The sequence below is a fragment of the Rhineura floridana genome, chromosome 3, assembly GCF_030035675.1.
Source record: "Rhineura floridana isolate rRhiFlo1 chromosome 3, rRhiFlo1.hap2, whole genome shotgun sequence".
Taxonomy (NCBI): Eukaryota; Metazoa; Chordata; class Lepidosauria; order Squamata; family Rhineuridae; genus Rhineura; species Rhineura floridana.
In genome coordinates, this window is record NC_084482.1 from 226,756,753 (window position 1) to 226,777,956 (window position 21,204).

Consider the following 21,204-nt stretch of genomic DNA (forward strand, 5'->3'; position numbering starts at 1 on the left):
TGGAAAAGCTGAGAGAGGCAGAGAGGTGTGTGGAGGAGGCCTTCAGGGACGTTATAGCTGTGTCCCACTCCAAGGATGATACCTTTTCTGCTATCATGGAGAACGACGGTCTCGGGGAAGGAGAGCATCCAGCTGAGGAAGAGGGAAATGATCCCTTAGAAGGGACCCATTCCTTGGGGGATGAGCAGCTATCCTCTCGTACCGAGGATATATCTTTAGGGGGTGGAGGGATCCTTGCAGTGGGTGATTCGATCATTAGGAACATAGACAGTGGGGTGTGTGATGGGCGTGTAGACCGCAAGGTGTTTTGCCTGCCTGGTGCAAAGGTTGCGGATATCCCCCGTCGTTTAGATAGTTTGGTAGACAGTGCTGGGGAGGAGTCAGTGGTCGTGGTGCACGTTGGCAACAACGACATGGGGAAATGCAGCCGTGAGGTCCTGGAAGCAAACTTTAGGTTGCTAGGTAGGATGCTGAAAGCCAGGACCTCCAAGGTGGCTTTCTCTGAAATGCTACCGGTTCCACACGCAGGACCAGCTAGACTGGCACAGTTTAGCAGTCTCAATGCGTGGATGAGATGATGGTGTCGGGTGGAAGGGTTTAGATTTGTTAGGCACTGGAGAACATTATGGGACAAGCCAGGCCTGTACAAAAGGGACGGGCTCCACTTGAACCAGAATGGAACCAGACTGCTGGCACTTAAAATTAAAAAGGTGGCAGGGCAGCTTTTAAACTGACTGAGGGGGAAACCCGACAGGAGCTGAGGAAGGTCCGGATCGGAATAAACCTCCCTCCTGGGATAAAGACCAAAGAAATGTTGAAATTGTAAAAGGGGTAGGCCTAGAAGTAGACATTGTGAGAGCAGGGGCACAGGATATAAATTCAGAAGGGCAAAATTACCACAGGCCAAACCACAAGTGCCAAAGACACTTGAAGAGAGACACTGCTTACAAGTGCCTGTACGCTAATGCTAGGAGCCTCCGAACCAAGATGGGAGAACCGGAGTGCTTGGTCTTAGAGGAGAGCATTGATATAGTGAGCATAACTGAGACCTGGTGGAATGGAGAAAACCAGTGGGATAGGGTTATCCCTGGATATAAACTATATCAGAAGGACAGGGAAGGACGTATTGGTGGCGGAGTCGCTCTATATGTGAAAGAAGGCATTGAATCCAGCAAGCTGGAAACCCCAAAAGAGGCAGACTCCTCCACAGAATCGTTATGGGTGGTGATAACATGCCCCAGGAGGGATTTAATTCTGGGAATGATCTATCGTCCCCCTGATCAAAATGCTCAGGGAGACCTTGAGATGAGATATGAAATTGAGGAAGCATCGAAACTAGGAAATGTGGTAGTAATGGGTGACTTCAACTACCCGGACATAGAATGGCTGCATATGTGTTCCAGTCATGACAAAGAAGCAAAATTTCTAGATATTCTAAATGACTATTCCCTAGACCAGTTGGTCATGGAACCGACCAGAGGGACGGCAACCCTGGACTTAATCCTCAGTGGGGACCGGGACCTGGTGCGAGATGTAAGTGTTGTTGAACCGATTGGGAGCAGTGACCATAGTGTTATTAAATTAAACATACATGTAACTGGCCAATTGCCAAGAAAATCCAACACGGTCACTTTTGACTTCAAGAGAGGAAACTTCACAAAAATGAGGGGATTGGTAAAAAGAAAGCTGAAGAACAAAGTCCAGAGGGTCACATCACTCGAAAATGCTTGGAAGTTGTTTAAAAACACTATATTAGAAGCTCAACTGGAGTGCATACCGCAGATCAAAAAAGGTACCGCCAGGGCCAAGAAGATGCCAGCATGGTTAATGAGCAAAGTCAAGGAAGCTCTTAGAGGCAAAAAGTCTTCCTTCAGAAAATGGAAGTCTTGTCCAAATGAAGAAAATAAAAAAGGACACAAACTCTGGCAAAAGAAATGCAAGAAGACAATAAGGGATGCTAAAAAAGAATTTGAGGAGCACATTGCTAAGAGCATAAAAACCAACAACAAAAATTCTATCAATACATTCAAAGCAGGAGACCATCTAGGGAGACGATTGGACCCTTGGATGATAAGGGAGTCAAAGGCGTACTAAAGAATGATAAGGACATTGCAGAGAAGCTAAATGCATTCTTTGCATCTGTCTTCACCAGAGCTTGGAAGTAACTCGTTATTTTTAACGAGTTACTTTTAATTTGTTACAATTTTAAATAACAAGTGGGTAATTCCATTACATTTGGCAAGTAACGGAACGAATAGTAATTTCCCTACTTTTCAGCTTCAACTTTAACGTTTCCACATTAGGTTGGACGTTACTTGGGGGCGGGAACCAGGGGAAGTCAGCTCCTGGCTGTGATTAGTTAACACAAGACATGTGCCTCACACTGATTGGACCTCTGCACAGACTGTCTCTTCCCTCGTGATCTGTGTTAGGAGGCACGAGGGAAGAGATGAATAGGCAGGGGGAGCCTGCTAGCGTCTGACTCTGAGAGGAAAAAATGGACGCCGGAGGAAAAAGCCAGGGCAAGGACAACAACGGAGGAGAAGGCTGCAGCAGAATGGCGAAGAGCTGTGGAGGTGAGTGACGATGATTTGTGTGTGTGTGTGCCCCGGTGTGTGTGTTTTCGGCTGGAGTCTCTGGTTTTGGGGGGGGGGGCTCCAGCTCTCTGGCTACCACCCCTTACTCTCTGGACTCTCTGCTTCAATTTAAAAAAAATGAGTTTCTAGGTGGTCTAATTCCTGAGATATACACCAAAACGTAAACCCCCCCTGCACAACTTTTTTTTAAACAGATCATGCTCTAGCTACAACTCCCATCAGCCCAATCCAGTGGCCATGCTGGCTGGGGCTGATGGGATTTGTAGTTTAAAGTAAAGAAGGGTGACTTCGCTTGTGCCTGCTTTTGGGACGGGCTCCCGCCTCAAAAGAAGCTTATTCAGATATAAATCAGTCAGAACATTTTTTTTTGACTGATGAAATTTCTTCCGGGCAGGGAGAAACGTAGAGATCAACCTCAAAAGCCTGTTTTTGTTGGGAGGACTGGATTTCATTAATTTATGAGATAAGGTCCAGCCAACAATGCCGGACGGACTTCTGAACAAGCTCTATCTGTTTAAGCGATACGTTTATCTTTTCTTTAAAGAGAGAACGGACTAACAGGCAAGCACCTTTCTTTCTATTATTTTTTTACTTGGTTTAAATTGTTGCAGCAAAAGGAGATTTGTCAGATTGATCGGCTTTGGACAACTTCTGGGTGAGCTATAACTCTTCTCTGTTATTCACGAAATTAACAGCTTATCTCTGTTTCTGTCGCAAAAAGCTGTCCTGGAAGTGCATTCTAAAGATATAAACAGAAGAGGGATTTCTATTCCTGATTTCTATTCCGAGGAATATTATATTGTCTGGGACTATTCTCTTTTTGGTCTATTTTATTTTGACGAATCTGCTTCTTCACGACGCCACTAACTGTTTTGATGCTGGGAACTAAATTTGTTTTGCATTCTTGAACATAGAGAGATAAGGCAGGCTGCTCTGTTTATACTGTGATGTCATCAAGCCTGGAATATTAACCCAATTGTTGCTGAAATAAGAAGTGGTTCTTCTTTATTTTTGTTTTGCTTTGTTTTCGTGGTTTTAAAAATGGCAATCAAGAAAGTGGCTGAGAATCTGGAAGTAACTATGTTTCAGAAAATAATGGATGAGATTGAGATAACGAAACAAACCCTGCGACAGGGTAGTAAGGAGCTGAAAATTGAACTGAGCAAAATGACGCAGGAGCTTAAAGAAATAGGGGATCCTGTGAGAGAGGAGAATGAGATCAGAGATGAGAAAAGAAAAAATAAAGGGAAGATACAAGCCCTGGAGATTGGAACAAATGTGGAATTGGAAAAAGATCTGGAGTTTATGGATTTTAGAAATAAAATCTACTGTTTGGAATTTAATGTTATCTCTGAAGAAATTAATGAAGATATTAGAGATAAAGTTATCAATGGCTTGGATAATCTTTTGGACTGGAATGACGTGATGGAGTTTGATATAGAGAAAATCTATGGAATTAACTGCAGCCATGTGACAATGGAAAAACTCTCAAGAGATGAGCCAGTGCATTTTGTAAAAAAGAAGAACAGAGATATGACTTTACAACAGGATTTCAGCAACTTATTCAGAATGGATGGCAAGAAAATATTTGGGATAGAGGAAATTCCCATCAGACTCTTATTATATGACTATGGCTACGACAGCAAGATTATTATGGAATACTGATAATGGAAGATTGGACACTGAAATTACTGGACTTAACAGGACTATTGAAGATGGAAGATGGAACTAATAGGGATAATGGAATAATGGCTATTGAAATTATTGAACCTAACAGATTTTGATGAGATGGATTAATCGAAATGTTTATTTGGACTATGGTTATGACAATAAGATTATTATAATTATTAACAAGATGGATTAATCGACATGTTTATTTGGAGAAAAATTGATAGATATATTTCTTAAAGAATTGAAACCTCTCTTTGACTTTTTGTGGAAAGAATAAAGTAATGTTTATGAGATTTGATGATTAATTAAGATAACTACTGGAGGAAAGTGATTTTATAATATGATTTAAGAGACAGGATTGTTATATATTGTAGACCTATAACTGATTTGATCTGTGACAAATGGGCAGTCAATATTTTATTTTTTTTGTTTAATTATTTTTGTTTTGTTTTGTTTTTTGTCTTTGAATGTTTTATGATTTTGTTTTGTATGTTTTATGAAAAATTGAATAAAAATTATTGTAAAAAAAAAATAAAGTAACTTTTCAAAGCTCTGGCTGCAACCCCGCCCTTTCATGATTGTGAGTAAAGTGCAGACTTGTGTTTGTGTTGTAAATCTCTCTCCCTCCAACCCTATTTTTAAAGAAATTAGGCAGGGTTTATCACAGTTTTTATTATGTAGGAAACTAATACTCATTTTTTAAAAAAATGAATGAAGTTTATTTATTTATTTTTATTTATTTATTATTTGATTTATATCCCGCCCTTCCTCCCAGTAGGAGCCCAGGGCAGCAAACAAAAGCACTAAAAACACTTTAAAAATCATAAAAACAGACTTTAAAATATATTAAAACAAAACATCTTTAAAAACATTTTTAAAAGCTTTAAAAACATTTTTTTTAAGAAAAAGTTTAAAAACATATTAAAAAGCAATTTCAACACAGACGCAGACTGGGATAAGCTCTCAACTTAAAGGACTTGTTAAAAGAACAAGTTCCTTATCACTTGAGGCTGCAGTTTTCCCTGGTTGAGTAAGCCCCATTGAATACATTGGGACTTGCTTCTGAGTAAACAAACATAGGATTGCACTATAAATATCTTTACAGGTTATATAAATAAACATATTTGATAGTCATGCTTATATAAATATTTTCATAGAATCATAGAATAGTAGAGTTGGAAGGGGCCTATAAGGCCATCATTACCTTACCCTCCCTTCTGGTCTGTGAAACCCCAGCCAAGGATCAGGCCTTTGGTAAACCAAATTAAGTATTTATTACAGATAACAAAGCTAACAAGATTAACATGTGAGGCATCCTTCCCTGGCTCTCCCTGTCAGGTTCCTACCTGCTCGTGGTTACTGCCTGTCTCTAGGCACCACCAGGGACTCCACCAGTCCGGACCGCTCTCTCTTATGATTTCTCTCCCCGCTCTAGCACAGATCTCAACAGATCCCCCTGCTAGGCAACCACCAGTAACGTCCCAATACTAGTATTCCCAGAGACTCTGAATACTGGTATTGTTATTCTCTTCACCGCTGCCACCATTTGTTACAGTTCCCCTTCAGCCTTGGTCATTACCTTACCCTCCCTTCTGGTCTGTGAAACCCCAGTCAAGGATCAGGCCTTTGGTAAACCAAATTAAGTATTTGTTAAAGATAACAAAGCTAACAAGATTAACAAGATTTCTTCTTAAGGCACATAAGCATATGGTTTTACTCAATACTAATCCGAACTCCACCCCCCTCCTTCTTCACTCTCTCCTGGCAAACAACTCAATGCAGGAATCCAAATCAAAGCATTCCCGACAGATGGCTGTCCAGCTGCCTCTTGAATGCCTCCAGTGTCGGAGATCCCACTACCTCTCTAGTAATTAGTTCCATTATTGTATGGCTCTAACAGTTAGGAAGCTTTTCCTGATGTCCAGTCGAAATCTGGCTTCTTGCAACTTGAGCCCATTATTCTGTGTCCTGCACTCTGGGATCATTGAGAAGAGATCCCGGCCCTCCTCTGTGTGGCAACCTTTCATGTACTTGAAGAGGGCTATCATATCTCCCCTCAGTCTTCTCTTCTCCAGGTTAAATATGCCCAGTTCCTTCAGTCTCTCCTCATAGGGCGTTGTTTCCAGTCCCCTGATCATCCTTGTTGCCCTCTTTTGAACCTGTTCCAGTTTGTCTGCATCCTTCTTGAAGTGCGGAGACCAGAACTGGACACAGTATTCAAGATGAGGCCTAACCAGTGCTGAATAGAGGGGAACTAATACTTCACATGATTTGGAAACTATACTTCTGTTAATGCAGCCTGATATAGCATTTGCCTTTTTTGCAGCCACATCACACTGTTGGCTCATATTCAGCTTGTGATCAACAACAATTCCAAGATCCTTCTTGCATGTCGTACTGCTGAGCCAAGTATCCCCCATCTTATAACTGTGCATTTGGTTTCTTTTTCCTAAGTGTAGAACTTTTACTTCCACCCAGTTTTGTCATGCTGTGTCCCTATAAGTATCCAATTGCATACTATGGTTGTACAATACTTCCTTTACATTTTAACTATGCCTTGGGGTAGTCATGGTTCTCCATTGTTTTCATCCTGAGGGGCAGATAGGCTGAGAAATGGTGAGTAGCCCATGGTCACCCACTACACTTTATAGCTTATTTTCATTTTGAAAAATTAATTAAAACAATTTACATGCAGGCAAAATTTATTAAGCGGATTCACACAATATGTGTAAAGCACATCCAACTCGCATTTAAAGCGCATGACTTCCCCTAAAGAATTCTGGGAAGTGTCATTTCCCCCTCACAGTTATAGTTCTCACCACTCTTAACAAACTGCAGTTCCCATGATTCTGTGGTGGGATTCATGTGCTTCAAATGGGTGTTGAATGTGCTTTAAAGGAATGGTGTGGATCTGCCCTAGGTATGATGTTCATTCAAGAGTGAATTGAAAAGAACAATTTTAAAAGATACTTCTTACTCTTACTCATTTTTCAGACCTCTTTCTGAAGTAAAGGGTCAAATCTGTAAAAACATTTGGAGCAGCCACATTAAAAGATAAGGGCAGGGTATTCCAGGCAGGGGGTTGCCAACCCTGCTTGGATATGGATGTCTTTGCAGAAGAACCCTAGTCAAGGTTTACCAACAGCACAGTCCAAACTATATCTACTTAGAAGTCAGTCCTGTTGAGTTCTATGGGGCTTAATCCCTTAGTAAGTGTGTTTAGAATTGCAGCCTTCAGGAGCCTCCATCTTTACTCCCCAAAGCTCCCATCTAACATCTCCACAACACTAGGCTCCTTTGTCTCTGCTGTGGCCTTCTGGTGACTGCCCTAGCCTGAAGGCACTTAACCCTTCTTGCTGAAAGCAAGTAGGCTAGATTAAATGTTCCCTACCCAGGCTCATATATATAAAATATAAACGGCATTTTGTCAAAAGTATTTTTGTCTACATTTTATACCTCATCCTTGGTTTTCCAAGCTTGGCATGGAATGCTTCTCATACAGAATTAATTTGAAATGCTGCATATTTATTATCATAATCATCATATTCAAAATAAAAAATATATGTACCGCCTTCAAGTTGATTCCAACTTATGGTGACCCTATGAATAGGGTTTTCATGAGGCTGAGAGGCAGTGACTGGCCCAAGGTCACTCAGTGAGCTTCATGGCTATGTGGGTATTTGAACCCTAGTCTCATTTTGTTCTCACAACAACCCTGTGAGATAGTAGGTTAGACTGGCCCAGGCAGGGTTATTAAGTGAGCAAATAGGATCTCTTTTAATTGTGCTATTGACCTGCTTACTTCCACTCTGACTGGGGGATCTTGCAGCATGGGGAAGAGATGGGGGCACATCACAGCTGAAGTTCACCCATATAGGAGCATCATCTCTTGTTTATTACAGAGACGCCTGTTGCAGGTTTTGCTGCTGAGAGCAGCACTCAGTTAGTGCGGCCACTTGAGTCACAGCTTGTTGATCCTGAGGAGGCAAAACTAGAAAGTGAGGTTCAGAAAGGAGGCCCTGTGCACGAGGAGGAGGAGGGCATGAGGCAGTGCCAGTTGCCCACAGCCACATCTGCAGAACAGCAAGTACCATGGTTTGGCTTTGAGAAAGCTTGTACATTTGTGAGCCAGAGTGGGAAAAATGTTGTTGTACAATGCAATTACTGCCTTCCAAGGATCAAAAATCTGAGATCAGCTGTTTCCCCCTCATCCAATGTGAAGAAACATTTTGAGGTAAGCCTTTGTCATGCTGGTCCTCAGAGAGTGTCCATTGTCTATTTATGTTTAAATTGTGAAGTTCCTCTTCCATTTTTTCTTGGATTCATGCTTTGTTCTTCTTCCTCAGAGGGCACACCCTGAGAAGCTGAGAGCAATTGAAGAAGCAATAAAGGCAAGGAGACGTGGCCTTCCTGAACCAATGCATGACACCCGTCCTCCCAAAATGCTGAAGCAGCAGCAGACAACCCTTGAGAGGTGGGGATCTGGCAGGGATCTGCTTCTTCTGGCAGCCTGCGTACACCCTCGCTTCAAACTAGATTGGCTGGAATCGTGTCGGGCCACCACCCATACCAACAAGTAAGAACATTAGGGAAGCCCTTTGGGTGGATTACTCCAAGGGAAATGTTGCCTCAAGGGAGGCATCAGAGGGCTTAAGGTGGTAGGCAGGGGCTGGTCCTTTTCTTCCTGGGGCTCCTCATCACAACCTTGGGTTGCTGCAGGTAATCCTTAAGGGTCTGCTGTGCTGCCCCATGAGTGTGGTGACTTGGTCACCTTCCTACCTTCCATGTCATCATCCACAGGCTCAGGCTGGACCCTGAACCAGGGGACATGACAAGCATCAGGAAATGAAGAGCAGATGATGGTTTCCTAACATATATGTGTTAACATATCCTCTCTCTTTCTTAGATACACAATGGAAACCTTGTTGAAAGCTGAAATAAAGATGGGTGTACTTAATGAGGACAGTGATCAGTCTTCAGATAAAGACCAGGAAGGAGATGACTTAGAAGATGACTTCTTTAACTTTCTGCCCCAGGGCAAGAAGTCAGCAGTGGACACTGCTGAGGAGGAACTGGTGAGGTACCTGAGGTCTCCCAGCAGGGAAGTGTCATCACTCCACGGCTTTCCACGTGTGCTGCGGTGTTTTTTGCAGCACAACACAGGCATGCCTTCAAGCGCCGCAGTAGAACGCCTGTTCAGTACTGGGTGGCAACGTAATGACTGTAAAAAGACATTCCTTGTCTGACATGCTCTTTGAGCATCTTGTTCTTTTGAGACAGAACAGAAACATATTTTAAAAGCATTTCAAGTGTAAAATTTGATTTCAAGAGTTGGGGTATCTTCATTGCTTGGGGGGATGTGAGATTCTGTTATGCCATTATGTTAATCTTATGGATAATTTTTTTTATTCTACTACCCCCTGTGTGTGTGTGTTTATTTTTAATATTGTTTTAGGCTTCTTAGATGTGCAGCAGCCAAGGCCAGCACCTTGTAGGAGTTTTTTTAAAAAGTAACTGAAATGTAATTGTAGTGATTACTTTTGAGAAAAAGTAAAGTAATCAGTTACTTTCAGAGCAATTGTAATTGTAACGGTAATTACTACTTTTTTGGGCCAAGTAATTGTAACTGTAATTTATTACTTTTTAAAAGTAATCTTCCAAGCTCTGGTCTTCACAGTGGAAGATATAGGGCAGATCCCTGAACCTGAACTAACATTTGCAGGAAGGGATTCTGAGGAACTGAGACAAATAGTGGTAACGAGAGAGGAAGTTCTAAGCTTAATGGACAATATAAAAACTGACAAATCACCGGGCCTGGATGGCATCCACCCGAGAGTTCTCAAAGAACTCAAATGTGAAATTGCTGATCTGCTAACTAAAATATGTAACTTGTCCCTCAGGTCCTCCTCTGTGCCTGAGGACTGGAAAGTGGCAAATGTAACACCAATCTTCAAAAAGGGATCCAGAGGGGATCCCGGAAATTACAGGCCAGTTAGCTTAACTTCTGTCCCTGGGAAACTGGTAGAAAGTATGATTAAAGCTAGATTAACTAAACACATAGAAGAACAAGCCTTGCTGAAGCAGAGCCACCATGGCTTCTGCAAGGGAAAGTCCTGTCTCAGTAACCTACTAGAATTCTTTGAGAGTGTCAACAAGCATATAGATAGAGGTGATCCAGTGGACATAGTGTACTTAGACTTTCAAAAAGCATTTGACAAGGTACCTCACCAAAGACTTCTGAGGAAGCTTAGCAGTCATGGAATAAGAGGAGAGGTCCTCTTGTGGATAAGGAATTGGTTAAGAAGCAGAAAGCAGAGAGTAGGAATAAATGGACAGTTCTCCCAATGGAGGACTGTAGAAAGTAGAGTCCCTCAAGGATCGGTATTGGGACCTGTACTTTTCAACTTGTTCATTAATGACCTAGAATTAGGAGTGAGCAGTGAAGTGGCCAAGTTTGCTGATGACACTAAATTGTTCAGGGTTGTTAAAACAAAAAGGGATTGCGAAGAGCTCCAAAAAGACCTCTCCAAACTGAGTGAATGGGCGGAAAAATGGCAAATGCAATTCAATATAAACAAGTGTAAAATTATGTATATTGGAGCAAAAAATTTTAATTTCACATATAGGCTCATGGGGTCTGAACTGGCAGTGACCGACCAGGAGAGAGACCTCGGGGTTGTAGTGGACAGCACGATGAAAATGTCGACCCAGTGTGCGGCAGCTGTGAAAAAGGCAAATTCCATGCTAGCAATAATTAGGAAAGGTATTGAAAATAAAACAGCTGATATCATAATGCCATTGTATAAATCTATGGTGCGGCCGTATTTGGAATACTGTGTACAGTTCTGGTCGCCTCATCTCAAAAAGGATATTATAGAGTTGGAAAAGGTTCAGAAGAGGGCATCCAGAATGATCAAGGGGATGGAGCGACTCCCTTATGAGGAAAGGTTGCAGCATTTGGGGCTTTTTAGTTTAGAGAAAAGGCGGGTCAGAGGAGACATGATAGAAGTGTATAAAATTATGCATGGCACTGAGAAAGTGGATAGAGAAAAGTTCTTCTCCCTCTCTCATAATACTAGAACTCGTGGACATTCAAAGAAGCTGAATGTTGGAAGATTCAGGACAGACAAAAGGAAGTACTTCTTTACTCAGTGCATAGTTAAACTATGGAATTTGCTCCCACAAGATGCAGTAATGGCCACCAGCTTGAATGGCTTTAAAAGAAGATTAGACAAATTCATGGAGGACAGGGCTATCAATGGCTACTAGCCATGATGGCTGTGCTGTGCCACTCTACTCAGAGGCAGCATGCTTCTGAAAACCAGTTGCCAGAAGCCTCAGGAGGGGAGAGTGTTCTTGCACTCGGGTCCTGCTTGTGGGCTTCCCCCAGGCACCTGGTTGGCCACTGTGAGAACAGGATGGTGGACTAGATGGGCCACTGGCCTGATCCAGCAGGCTCTTCTTATGTTCTTATGTTCTTAAGTAAGAAAAGGTGGTTTATTTAAAAATCTAAGGGTCCATATAAAGAGAGAGCAGCGTATAATATCTTTTAAAGCCAAACACCCGCAACAGGGTTAGGCATAAACCCATCTACATAACACAGTGAGAGATTCAAACAGACAAAGAACATAAAGTTTACTAGCCTAGCTAATACTCGCTTCAACAGCTAAAGAGCCTGGTTCCCTGAGGGTCCACAAAAATCCATAGACAAGTCAAGGTAGATGGAAAGACGGAACAAATTATGGAAGAATTACCCTTCTTTTTATGGGGTTTAGCTGGCAACAGGGAGGGGGCCAATTAGCCAATCCAGCAACCCTTCAGTGATCCAACCCAGGCACGTTCTTTGAAGATGAAATAGGCTAGAACAGCTTTTCCCAATTAGTGGGCCAGCAGATGTTGTTGGACCACAACTCCCATCAGCCTCAGCCAGCATTGCCCATGGTCAGGAAAGATGGGAATTCTGGTCCAACAACATCTGGTGGCCCACTAGTTGGGAAAGTCTGGGCTAGAAGATTCACACCATGCAGTCTAATGCCTAGACCTCCTGACTCTGATACCAGGAAGCAGATAAGTCTCAGCTGTCTCCCGCCTAAGAACAACAAATGGCAGCTGTCTGACACTAACCACCAGAACTTACCCAGCACAGAATATAGCAGAGATGCTTGCAACAAATCTCCATAATGCCCTGTTGTTCAGCCATCTTAGTTTGGCCTCCATTAGCCCAATCTTAGCTACTCTTGACAGGTTTAACAGTCAGTCTCTCTTCCCACAGAACTCTGAGAAACTGTAGTTTGTCTAGTTGTGCCTTTAGTCCATTTTATTGATCAAATATTTGTTCTGTGCTACAATAGTTTACTAAAGAGTGACTCCCCAATTTCTTTTGTTACTTTAGAAAAACCTTCAAAAGAAGTTGTTTTGGGTACACTTTTAAGTTGGAAGTCTCTGACACTCAGTACCAGGAAGCAGGAAAGTATAGTAGGGCCCCACTCATAAGGAGGGTTACGTTCCAGACCCCCCCCTAAAAGCAAAACCCGTCGAAAAGCAGGACTCCATCAATAAAATGGCACCCAAAGCCTGAAAAATTCCATAAAAGCAGAACAAGTGCTGTATGAGTGGGGGCTTACTCTAATTGAAAGCTGCTGTATTAGCAGCATGCCGAAAAGCGGGGCCCTACTGTAACCAGATATAGTTTCTTCTGCAGAATCATCTCACCTAACTGGAAACTTCAAAAGGAAGGATGATTCCCCTTGCAGTTGATAAATGACACCTCTTAAAAACCATTTCAGAAGAATCAGATTTATACTTTTATTTTTGATGTTAAATATGCCTTTGTATTCAGATCAGGCCTCAGGACAATAATGTAGCACTTGGGAATGAAGATGCAGCCCAGAAGCCCAGCACTGGAGGCCAAAATAGAGAAGACCTGCACGGCTACCATGTATTTCCCCTTCGTGCTCAGGTAGGTGGGCACAAAGGAGACCCAAACACTGCAGAAGACCAGCATGCTGAAGGTGATCAGCTTGGCTTCATTGAAGGCCCCAGGCAGCTTCTTGGCTAGGAAAGCCACCATGAAGCAGATGGCAGCCAGGAAGCCCATGTAGCCAAGGGCACCATAAAACATGGCAACAGACCCTTCATTGCATTGCAGGATAATCTCTCCAGGCTGAGACTGCATGTCGGACTCTGGGAAGGGTGGAGAGATCCCCAGCCAGATAGCGCAGAGGACAACTTGGACACTGGAACAGGAAATGACAATGGAATTGGCCAGACTCTTCCCCAGCCATCTCCTCATTGTATTCCCTGGCTTTGTGGCCAGGAAGGCCAGCACCACAGTGATGGTTTTTGCCAACACAGAAGAGATGGCAACTGAGAAGATGACACTGAAGGCAGTTTGTCGGAGAAGGCAGGTTGTTTTCTCTGACCTGCCGATGAAGAGGAAGGAGGACAAAAAGGAGAGCAGGAGGGAGATGAGGAGGATGTAGGAGAGGTCCCGGTTGTTGGCTTTGACTATGGGAGTTTCTTTATATTTACTGAAGATTCCTAACACACAGCCTGTAATTAAGGACAAGAGGAGGGCAAAGGAAGCCAGGAGGATCCCCAGATATTCTCGATAAGCCAGGAAGGAGATAATCTTGGGGATACACTCATCTCGGTCCTTGTTTGGATGTTGATCTTCTGGACATTTATTGCAACCCTCTGCATCTGCAGAGAACAAGAGAAATATCTATCTGTACCAATTTTAATTTACAGTAAGGAATCAGAAAATGGTTCATAGTGTAAGAAAACATAACTATATTCAATAAAAATCCAAAAAATTAGTAAGATCATTCTATATTAATTAATATCTCACATTTCCTTCCAGAGGAATCCATGGTAGCAAACGTAAACAGAACAATTTAATGTGAAAAACTTGCTTAATAAAGTTAAAAATATTCCAAACCACAATTACAATTAAAAACTCTGACCAAGATTAGGAAACGAGATGAATGATATTATAGGTCAGGGAAAGTCTGAGGTGCTCATATGATCTCAATGGCCACCTCAGTGGGAGAGGTATCTGCAGGAGTCCCTCACATGCACAGCACAGTGATTGACTGGGTATATAAGGGGTAAGATGATGTTCTAGAATTTTTCCTGCTTATTAGAAACATTGGTGAATACGCAGTGAAGAGTAGCATTGGAATCTGCAGAGGGAGGTGAAAGAGGCATGATCCTTGATGGTCTGAGGTTCTAGAGCACCCTGGAGTACTTAAGTTACTTTTCATATTGTTATCAGTCACTTTCTATATCACCTAATGTAACACAACATTTCATGACAAGTTTTTGAACTGCCCATTTTAGTTCTGGCTGCCCATTAAATAAAGGCCTGGAGATATTTCCAAAATCATTCCTCAGCCATTAAATCTGGATAAAGCTGGAACAATTCACATAGAACTCTTTGGGGTTTTTTAGGGGGGGTGTTCCTTTGTTTTGGCAGGAAATAGAGCAGTGTCAAGCTGCAACTCAGGAGACACGAGTTGTAATTTTCATTTATTTCATAATTGTTCAATATCTTAAATTTTATCACGATGATGATTTATGATATTGTAGTCATTCCTGCTAGTATCTTGATAGGTGTTTATTCATTTACTTCTGGCCTGTCAAATCCCCAGCTCTGAAGATTTTAAACTACAACGTGAAGGCTTCCAAATACCATGGAATGTGACTCTAAGCAATAAAGTTTGTGATCAGACTTTCTGACAGTGCAGGAGAGCATTGCAACGGCATGCACATTGGATATGAATTATTATCAGTTCTAAATTTCCCTTTTAAAAAGCCCTGAATATTTGTGTGAATCTCTCCCCTCTTCCCCAAGAGCTCCCTTTTCTGCTGGAGTCACCCACCTTCCTGAGTGGAGACGGCCCCTTCCGCACAGGGAACGCAGTCATAGCAGCAAAGGGGATTTCCTTCCTGAACCACCTTGAAGGATCCGGGCCGGCAGCTTTCCACACATCTGGAAGAAGGCAGGGTCTAAGCATAAAGACAGGAGCATCAAGGAAAATGTGTTAGGGCTAGTTTACGTATGGAAATGAGGGACAGGGTTTGAAAAAACCCAAAGGGACCTCTAGCCACATGTTTATTTGAAGCTTGTGTCTAATCTGCAAACCTGAAACAACCACATTGTAGCTTGGGCCCTAGGTGGCCTCAATGGCATGGAGTGCCTCTTTCCAGCTCTGGCAGATTCACCAGCTGTGGCTGTTCCTGAACAGAGTTAGCCTGGCCTTACTTATCCATGGTCCAGTAAGCTTATGGTTACAGTTTTGCAACGTGATCTGCATAGGGCTACCCTTTAAGACTGTCCAGAAGCTGCAACTGGTTCAAAATGCAAGTGCCAGGCTATTCGGTGTGGGGCAGCCAAATGGATCACATATCACTATGGATTAGGAATGGGTGAGAAATTTGCACTTTTTGAAGCCATACAAGAATGGAAACAGACAACCTTTAAAATGTGCAGATATTTGAATTTTGCAATGCAACCAACCCAAACGATAATTACAAAAATGCATGTGTCAAGCAGCTGACCAAGAGGCTGGACTCCTAACAGGGGCACCCAAGGTGGAATAGTCAAAGCTGAGACACCAGACTAAGATGCATCCAAACTCACAGGAAGGCAATGGTAAACCACCTCTGAATACCTCTTACCACGAAAACCCTCTGAAGAGAGTATCCAAAATGCAACGCGAGATAGTGCTGGAAGATGAGACCCCCAGCTCAGAAGGCACTCACCGAGCTACTGGGGAAGAAGAATGGACAAGTACGAGTAGCATTGTGACTAATGATGCAGCTGGGTCAAAGCTGAAAGGAGATGCGAACGGAGAGTCCGGAGTTACACGACACAGACAATAGGAACATGGAACGTGAGAAGCATGAACCAGGGAAAGTTAGAAATTGTCAAGCAAGAAATAGAGCGTATCAACATTACAATAATTGGTGTGAGTGAATTAAAATGGACGGGAATGGGACATTTTCAATCAGGCAACTAGAAAATATTTTATGCAGGAAATGAGAAAATAAGAAGAAATCGGGTTGCTTTAATGTAGCAAAAGCAATTAGGAGGTACAACGCAATGTCTGAACAAGTTATATCAAAGTGATTAAATGGGAAACCTATTAACATAACCATCATCCAAGTGTATGCTCCTATGACAAATGCAGAATAAGGAACTGGAGAGATTTTACACAGAAGAACAGGAAAAAATTGATCACACACCCAAACAAGATGTGCTGATAATCATGGGAGACTGGAATGCAAAAGTAGGGAACAAAGAAGAACTAGGAATTGTGGGGAAATGGGGCTTAGGAGACAGAAATTAAACAGGAGAAAGACTTATGTAATTTTGTGGAGCCAATAATTTGTTTCTTGAAAACACATTTTTTGAGCAACTGAGAAGATGACTGTACATGTGGACATCACCAAATGGTCAATATAGGAATCAAATTGATTATATAATTGGAAACAGAAGATGGAGAAGTTCCATACTTTCTGCAAAAACAAGACCAGGAGCACACTGCAGAACAGATCATGAACTGGTAATATCGAAAATCAGAGTAAAGATAAAGAAGGCCAACAAATCAATCACAATGCCAAAATACAATTTAAATAACATCCCAGAAGCATATAAAGATAAAATAAGGAACAGATTTGAGGCTTTAAACTTAGTTGACAGAGAACCAGAAGAACTATGGAGTGAAGTCAGAGACATTATGAGGGAAGAATGCAATAAGACAATACCTCTAGTTAAAAAGAGAGAAAGATCTCAACAGATGACTGAAGAAACTCTTCAAATGGTTAAAGAGAGAAGGAAAGCAAAAGCAAAAGGAGATAGAAACACGGTCAGAACCCTAACTTCAACAATACAGCAACTAGTACATAGGGACAAAGAGAACTATTACAATAGTTACTGTATAGAAATAGAAAAGGACAACAAAAAGGGTACAACAAGAGCCCTGTTCCAAAAGATTAGAGAAATGAAAGGGAAATTTAAACCAAGAGTAGGGATGTTGAATAATCAACAGGGGAACACACTGACTGACTGAGATGAAATAAAAGGAAGATGGAAGCAATACCCTGAAGAACTCTATAAAAGAGATGCCAGGGTGACAGATGTATTCATGGAGGAACTGTAAGATGAAGAACCAGGCATTTTAGAATGTGAGGTGAAAGCTGCTCTTAAAATTCTTGGAAGAAACAAACCACCAGGAATAGATGGCATGCTAGTAGAGTAGCTACAAGCTACTGAGACTGAATCTGTCCAAATTTTGACAAAAATCAGTCAAGAAATATGGAAAGCTAAACAATGGCTCACAGACTAGAAGCGTTCAATATGTATCCCAATTCCAAAGAAAGGGGATCCCAGGGACTGCAGTAATTATCGAACTACTACTACTACTAATAAAATAATAAAATTTAATTTGTGTCGCCTCTCTGGCCGATGGCCACTCTAGGCGACGTACATATAGTAAAATGAAGCAGAATACAATACAATAAAATACAACATAACAATATAAATTAAGATAACAACAATACAGGGTAGGAGGCATTTCAATCATAAGAACATTAAGCTTCCCCAGAAATCCCAAAAGCCTGTTGAAAAAGCCAGGTCTTTAGGGCCTTGCGGAACATATTCAGGGAAGAGGCGTGCCGAAGATCTTGTGGGAGGGAGTTCCAGAGGGTAGGGGTCACCACTGAAAAGGCCCTCTCTCTAGTTCCCGCCAATCTAGCTAATTTGGTTGGCGGGACTGAGAGAAGGCCTTGTGTGGCCGATCTTGTCAGGCGCCATAATTGGTGGCGTTGTAGGCGCTCCTTTAGATAAACTGGGCCGAGACCGTATAGGGATTTAAAGGTTAATACCAACACCTTGAATTGGGCCCGGAAAACAACTGGAAGCCAGTGTAGATCGAACAACACTGGTGTGATGTGGTCCCGGAGACGACTGTTTGTAAGTAGTCGAGCCGCCGCATTTTGTATAAGTTGTAGTTTCCGGACCGTTTTCAAGGGTAACCCCACGTAGAGCGCATTACAGTAATCTAATCGAGAGGTGACCAGGGCATGTACTACCAGTGGGAGCTGATGAACAGGAAGGTAGGGTTGCAGCCTACGTATGAGGTGTAGTTGATACCAAGCTGCCCGGCTCACTGCCGAAATCTGAGCCTCCATGGACAGCTTGGAATCAAGTACAACCCCGTGGCTGCGGACCTGGTCCTTCAGGGGTAAAATCACCCCATTGAACTTCAGGTCAACAGTTCCCAACCTTCTCTTGTCCCCCACGAGTAGTACCTTGGTCTTGTCGGGGTTCAGTTTCAGCCTATTCCTTCCCATCCATCCACTCACGGATTCCAGGCACTTGGACAAGGTCTCCACAGCCAACTCTGGTGAAGATTTAAATGAGAGGTAGAGCTGAGTGTCATCCGCATATTGGTGACACTGCAACCCAAATCTCCTGATGATAGTCCCCAGCGGCTTCATATAAATGTTAAATAGCATGGGAGAAAGGATAGAACCCTGTGGCACACCACAATTGAGAGGCCAAGGGTCTGAAACCTTCTCCCCCAATGCCACCTGTTGGTGCCTATCAGAGAGAAAGGAATGGAACCACCGTAATACAGTGCCTCCTATTCCCAATCCCTCCAGGCGATATAAAAGGATACTGTGGTTGACAGTATCAAAAGCCGCTGAGCGATCGAGGAGGACAAGAAAGGTGAATTCTCCCCTATCTAATGCCCTCCTCATATCATCTACCAGAGCGACCAAGGCTGTTTCAGTGCCATGACCAGTCCTGAAGCCCGATTGGTATGGATCTAAGTAATCCGTTTCATCCAAGTGTGTCGACAACTGATTAGCCACCACTCGCTCAATGACCTTGCCCAAGAATGGTAAATTTGAAACTGGGCGAAAGTTATTAAAAACTTGGGGATCCAAGGAGGGCTTCTTCAAGATGGGCTTTACAATTGCCTCCATGAGGGCTGATGGCAACATACCCTCTTTCAAGGATGCGTTTACCACCGCCTGTCGGAAGGCAGAGCTGGGGTCCCAATCCTGGGGAGCTGGATCCCGGAGAGTTGGGAGAAGAGTATTCGGATGGATGGCAGAGGGAAGGGGGAGGAACTTCCCCCCTTTGGAGCGAAGACGAAACAGAGGAACTGCCAGTGATAAGGTCGCTTAGCAACGGGGAGCCTGAGCCCTCCCTGGACATTCTCACGCCTCCCCCTCTTTCAGGCTCAGAGCAAGAGGGGGAAGAGGGAGGGCTGCTCACAGCCGAAAAGCGGGGAGGCAGTTTACCATCAGCCCCTCCCCTATCCCCCATCCTGGAATCAGAAATTTCAGAAGAGGAGGGGGTGATGCTTCCCCCCTCACCGCGCACACGCAGACAGCTGAAAAGACAGGAGAGAAGGGGGGGAAGGCGGGCAGTACCTGAGGGGCAGTTAAGGAGGAGCGAAAGATTGCACGCCCGTTTGGCCCCTTCTTAAAGAACAGGCGGGAAGCAGCCCCTTGCTCTGTCAACTTTCTCCCAATGCCGCAGGACCTGTATCCCTGTATTGCTTCATGAGAAGACGCAGTCTTTGTTTGGACATTACCCTAATAAAACACGAATTAACTACAGCCGTTGGTCTGGTTCCTGAGTCACATCCTGGGCCTGACAGCTTGACAGAGCCACCTAAATCACCCTCAACGCTCTCTTCACTTGACTGGGACAAGATGTCAAAAGGAGCAGCGGGGGGGACGAACCCCACTTCTGAGACGGAAGAAGTGGAACTCTTGAGGACTAAGGTAGCTGATTTGCAGATGGATGTTCAAGCCCTGCTAGCAGCAGTCAAGGCGCTGAAGACGGATAATCAAACCTTGAAGGCCACGATATACCAGATGCGAACAGCCCCTCCAGCTGCCGTAGTAAAGGTTCCCATTGGATTGCCCCCAAAATACGCGGGACAAAGTGATCAGTTGGCAACCTTCGTGGCTCAATGTGAGTTATATCTGGATGTCAGGCACACGGAATTTCCAGACGATGGGGCTAAAGTAGCTTTCGTGATTAGCCTCCTGGAGGGAGAAGCTGCAAAATGGGTGACTCCGTATCTCGTGAGAAAGGATACTGTCTTAGGAAGGTACAGAGGATTTATACAGGAGATGACCGAGATGTTTCAAGACCCGCAAAGGGCTGAAACAGTAGCGCGGCAACTAGGCGCTCTGAAGCAAGCTAAAGGGACTGTTTCCGAGTACACTAACGCTTTTAAAATTCTGTCCCAGGAAACGGGTTACAATGACGCCGCCCTGATGTTTATGTACCGGAGTGGATTAAATGCTGAAATCCTGGATGAGTTGGCCAGGACCTCCCCCCCCCGCTGACCTACCAGGGCTCATCCGGCTATGCCTACAGATAGATCACCGGATGGAAGGAAGGCACCTGGAAAGGAAGCAGGAGGTCCCGAGATACTCAGCCTCGGCATCCCGCAACAAGACCCTTCCCACTGCAGGGATGGCAGGTAATGCAACTGAGGGACAGGGAGGGGCTAGGCCAAGACTGTCGGAAGAAGAAAAGGCAAGACGACGCCGGGAACGTTTATGCTTTTATTGTTCAAAGCCAGGCCATGTGGCCAGAGACTGTGGACTGAAAGGGGGGAAAGCCGAGCCGTCGGGAAACTAGAACACCCAGTCCACGTGCAGGCAGGTGGACTGGGGGCAGCATTGTATAAAGGCCCCCCAACGATCCAACCTCCCTCAAAGGGGGTGTTGGTCTTGTCTATTCGGATTACAACTTCCAGAGGAGTGGTGTTTAATTCCACTGCCTTAATTGACAGTGGAGCCTCCACAAATTTTATTGATGCAAAGTTAGTCAAGCGTCATGGAATTTCCCGGTGGAAACTGGACGCTCCCCTAGCTGTGGAGACTATCGATGGGAGAC

The 21,204-nt window shown here is 43.5% G+C and overlaps 1 protein-coding gene across 1 annotated transcript in view; it reads right to left on the reverse strand.

Annotated features, from left to right (window-relative positions):
• Positions 1-21,204, reverse strand: part of LOC133379090 (vomeronasal type-2 receptor 26-like) — a 37,987-nt gene that overhangs the window by 9,124 nt on the left and 7,659 nt on the right. The window contains exons 2-3 of the mRNA XM_061613700.1: positions 15,152-15,278; positions 13,072-13,970 (exon numbers count right to left, since the gene is read on the reverse strand). Of these exons, the coding sequence (XP_061469684.1) occupies positions 13,072-13,970; positions 15,152-15,278 (1,026 nt within the window). The remainder of the gene's footprint in view (positions 1-13,071; positions 13,971-15,151; positions 15,279-21,204) is intronic.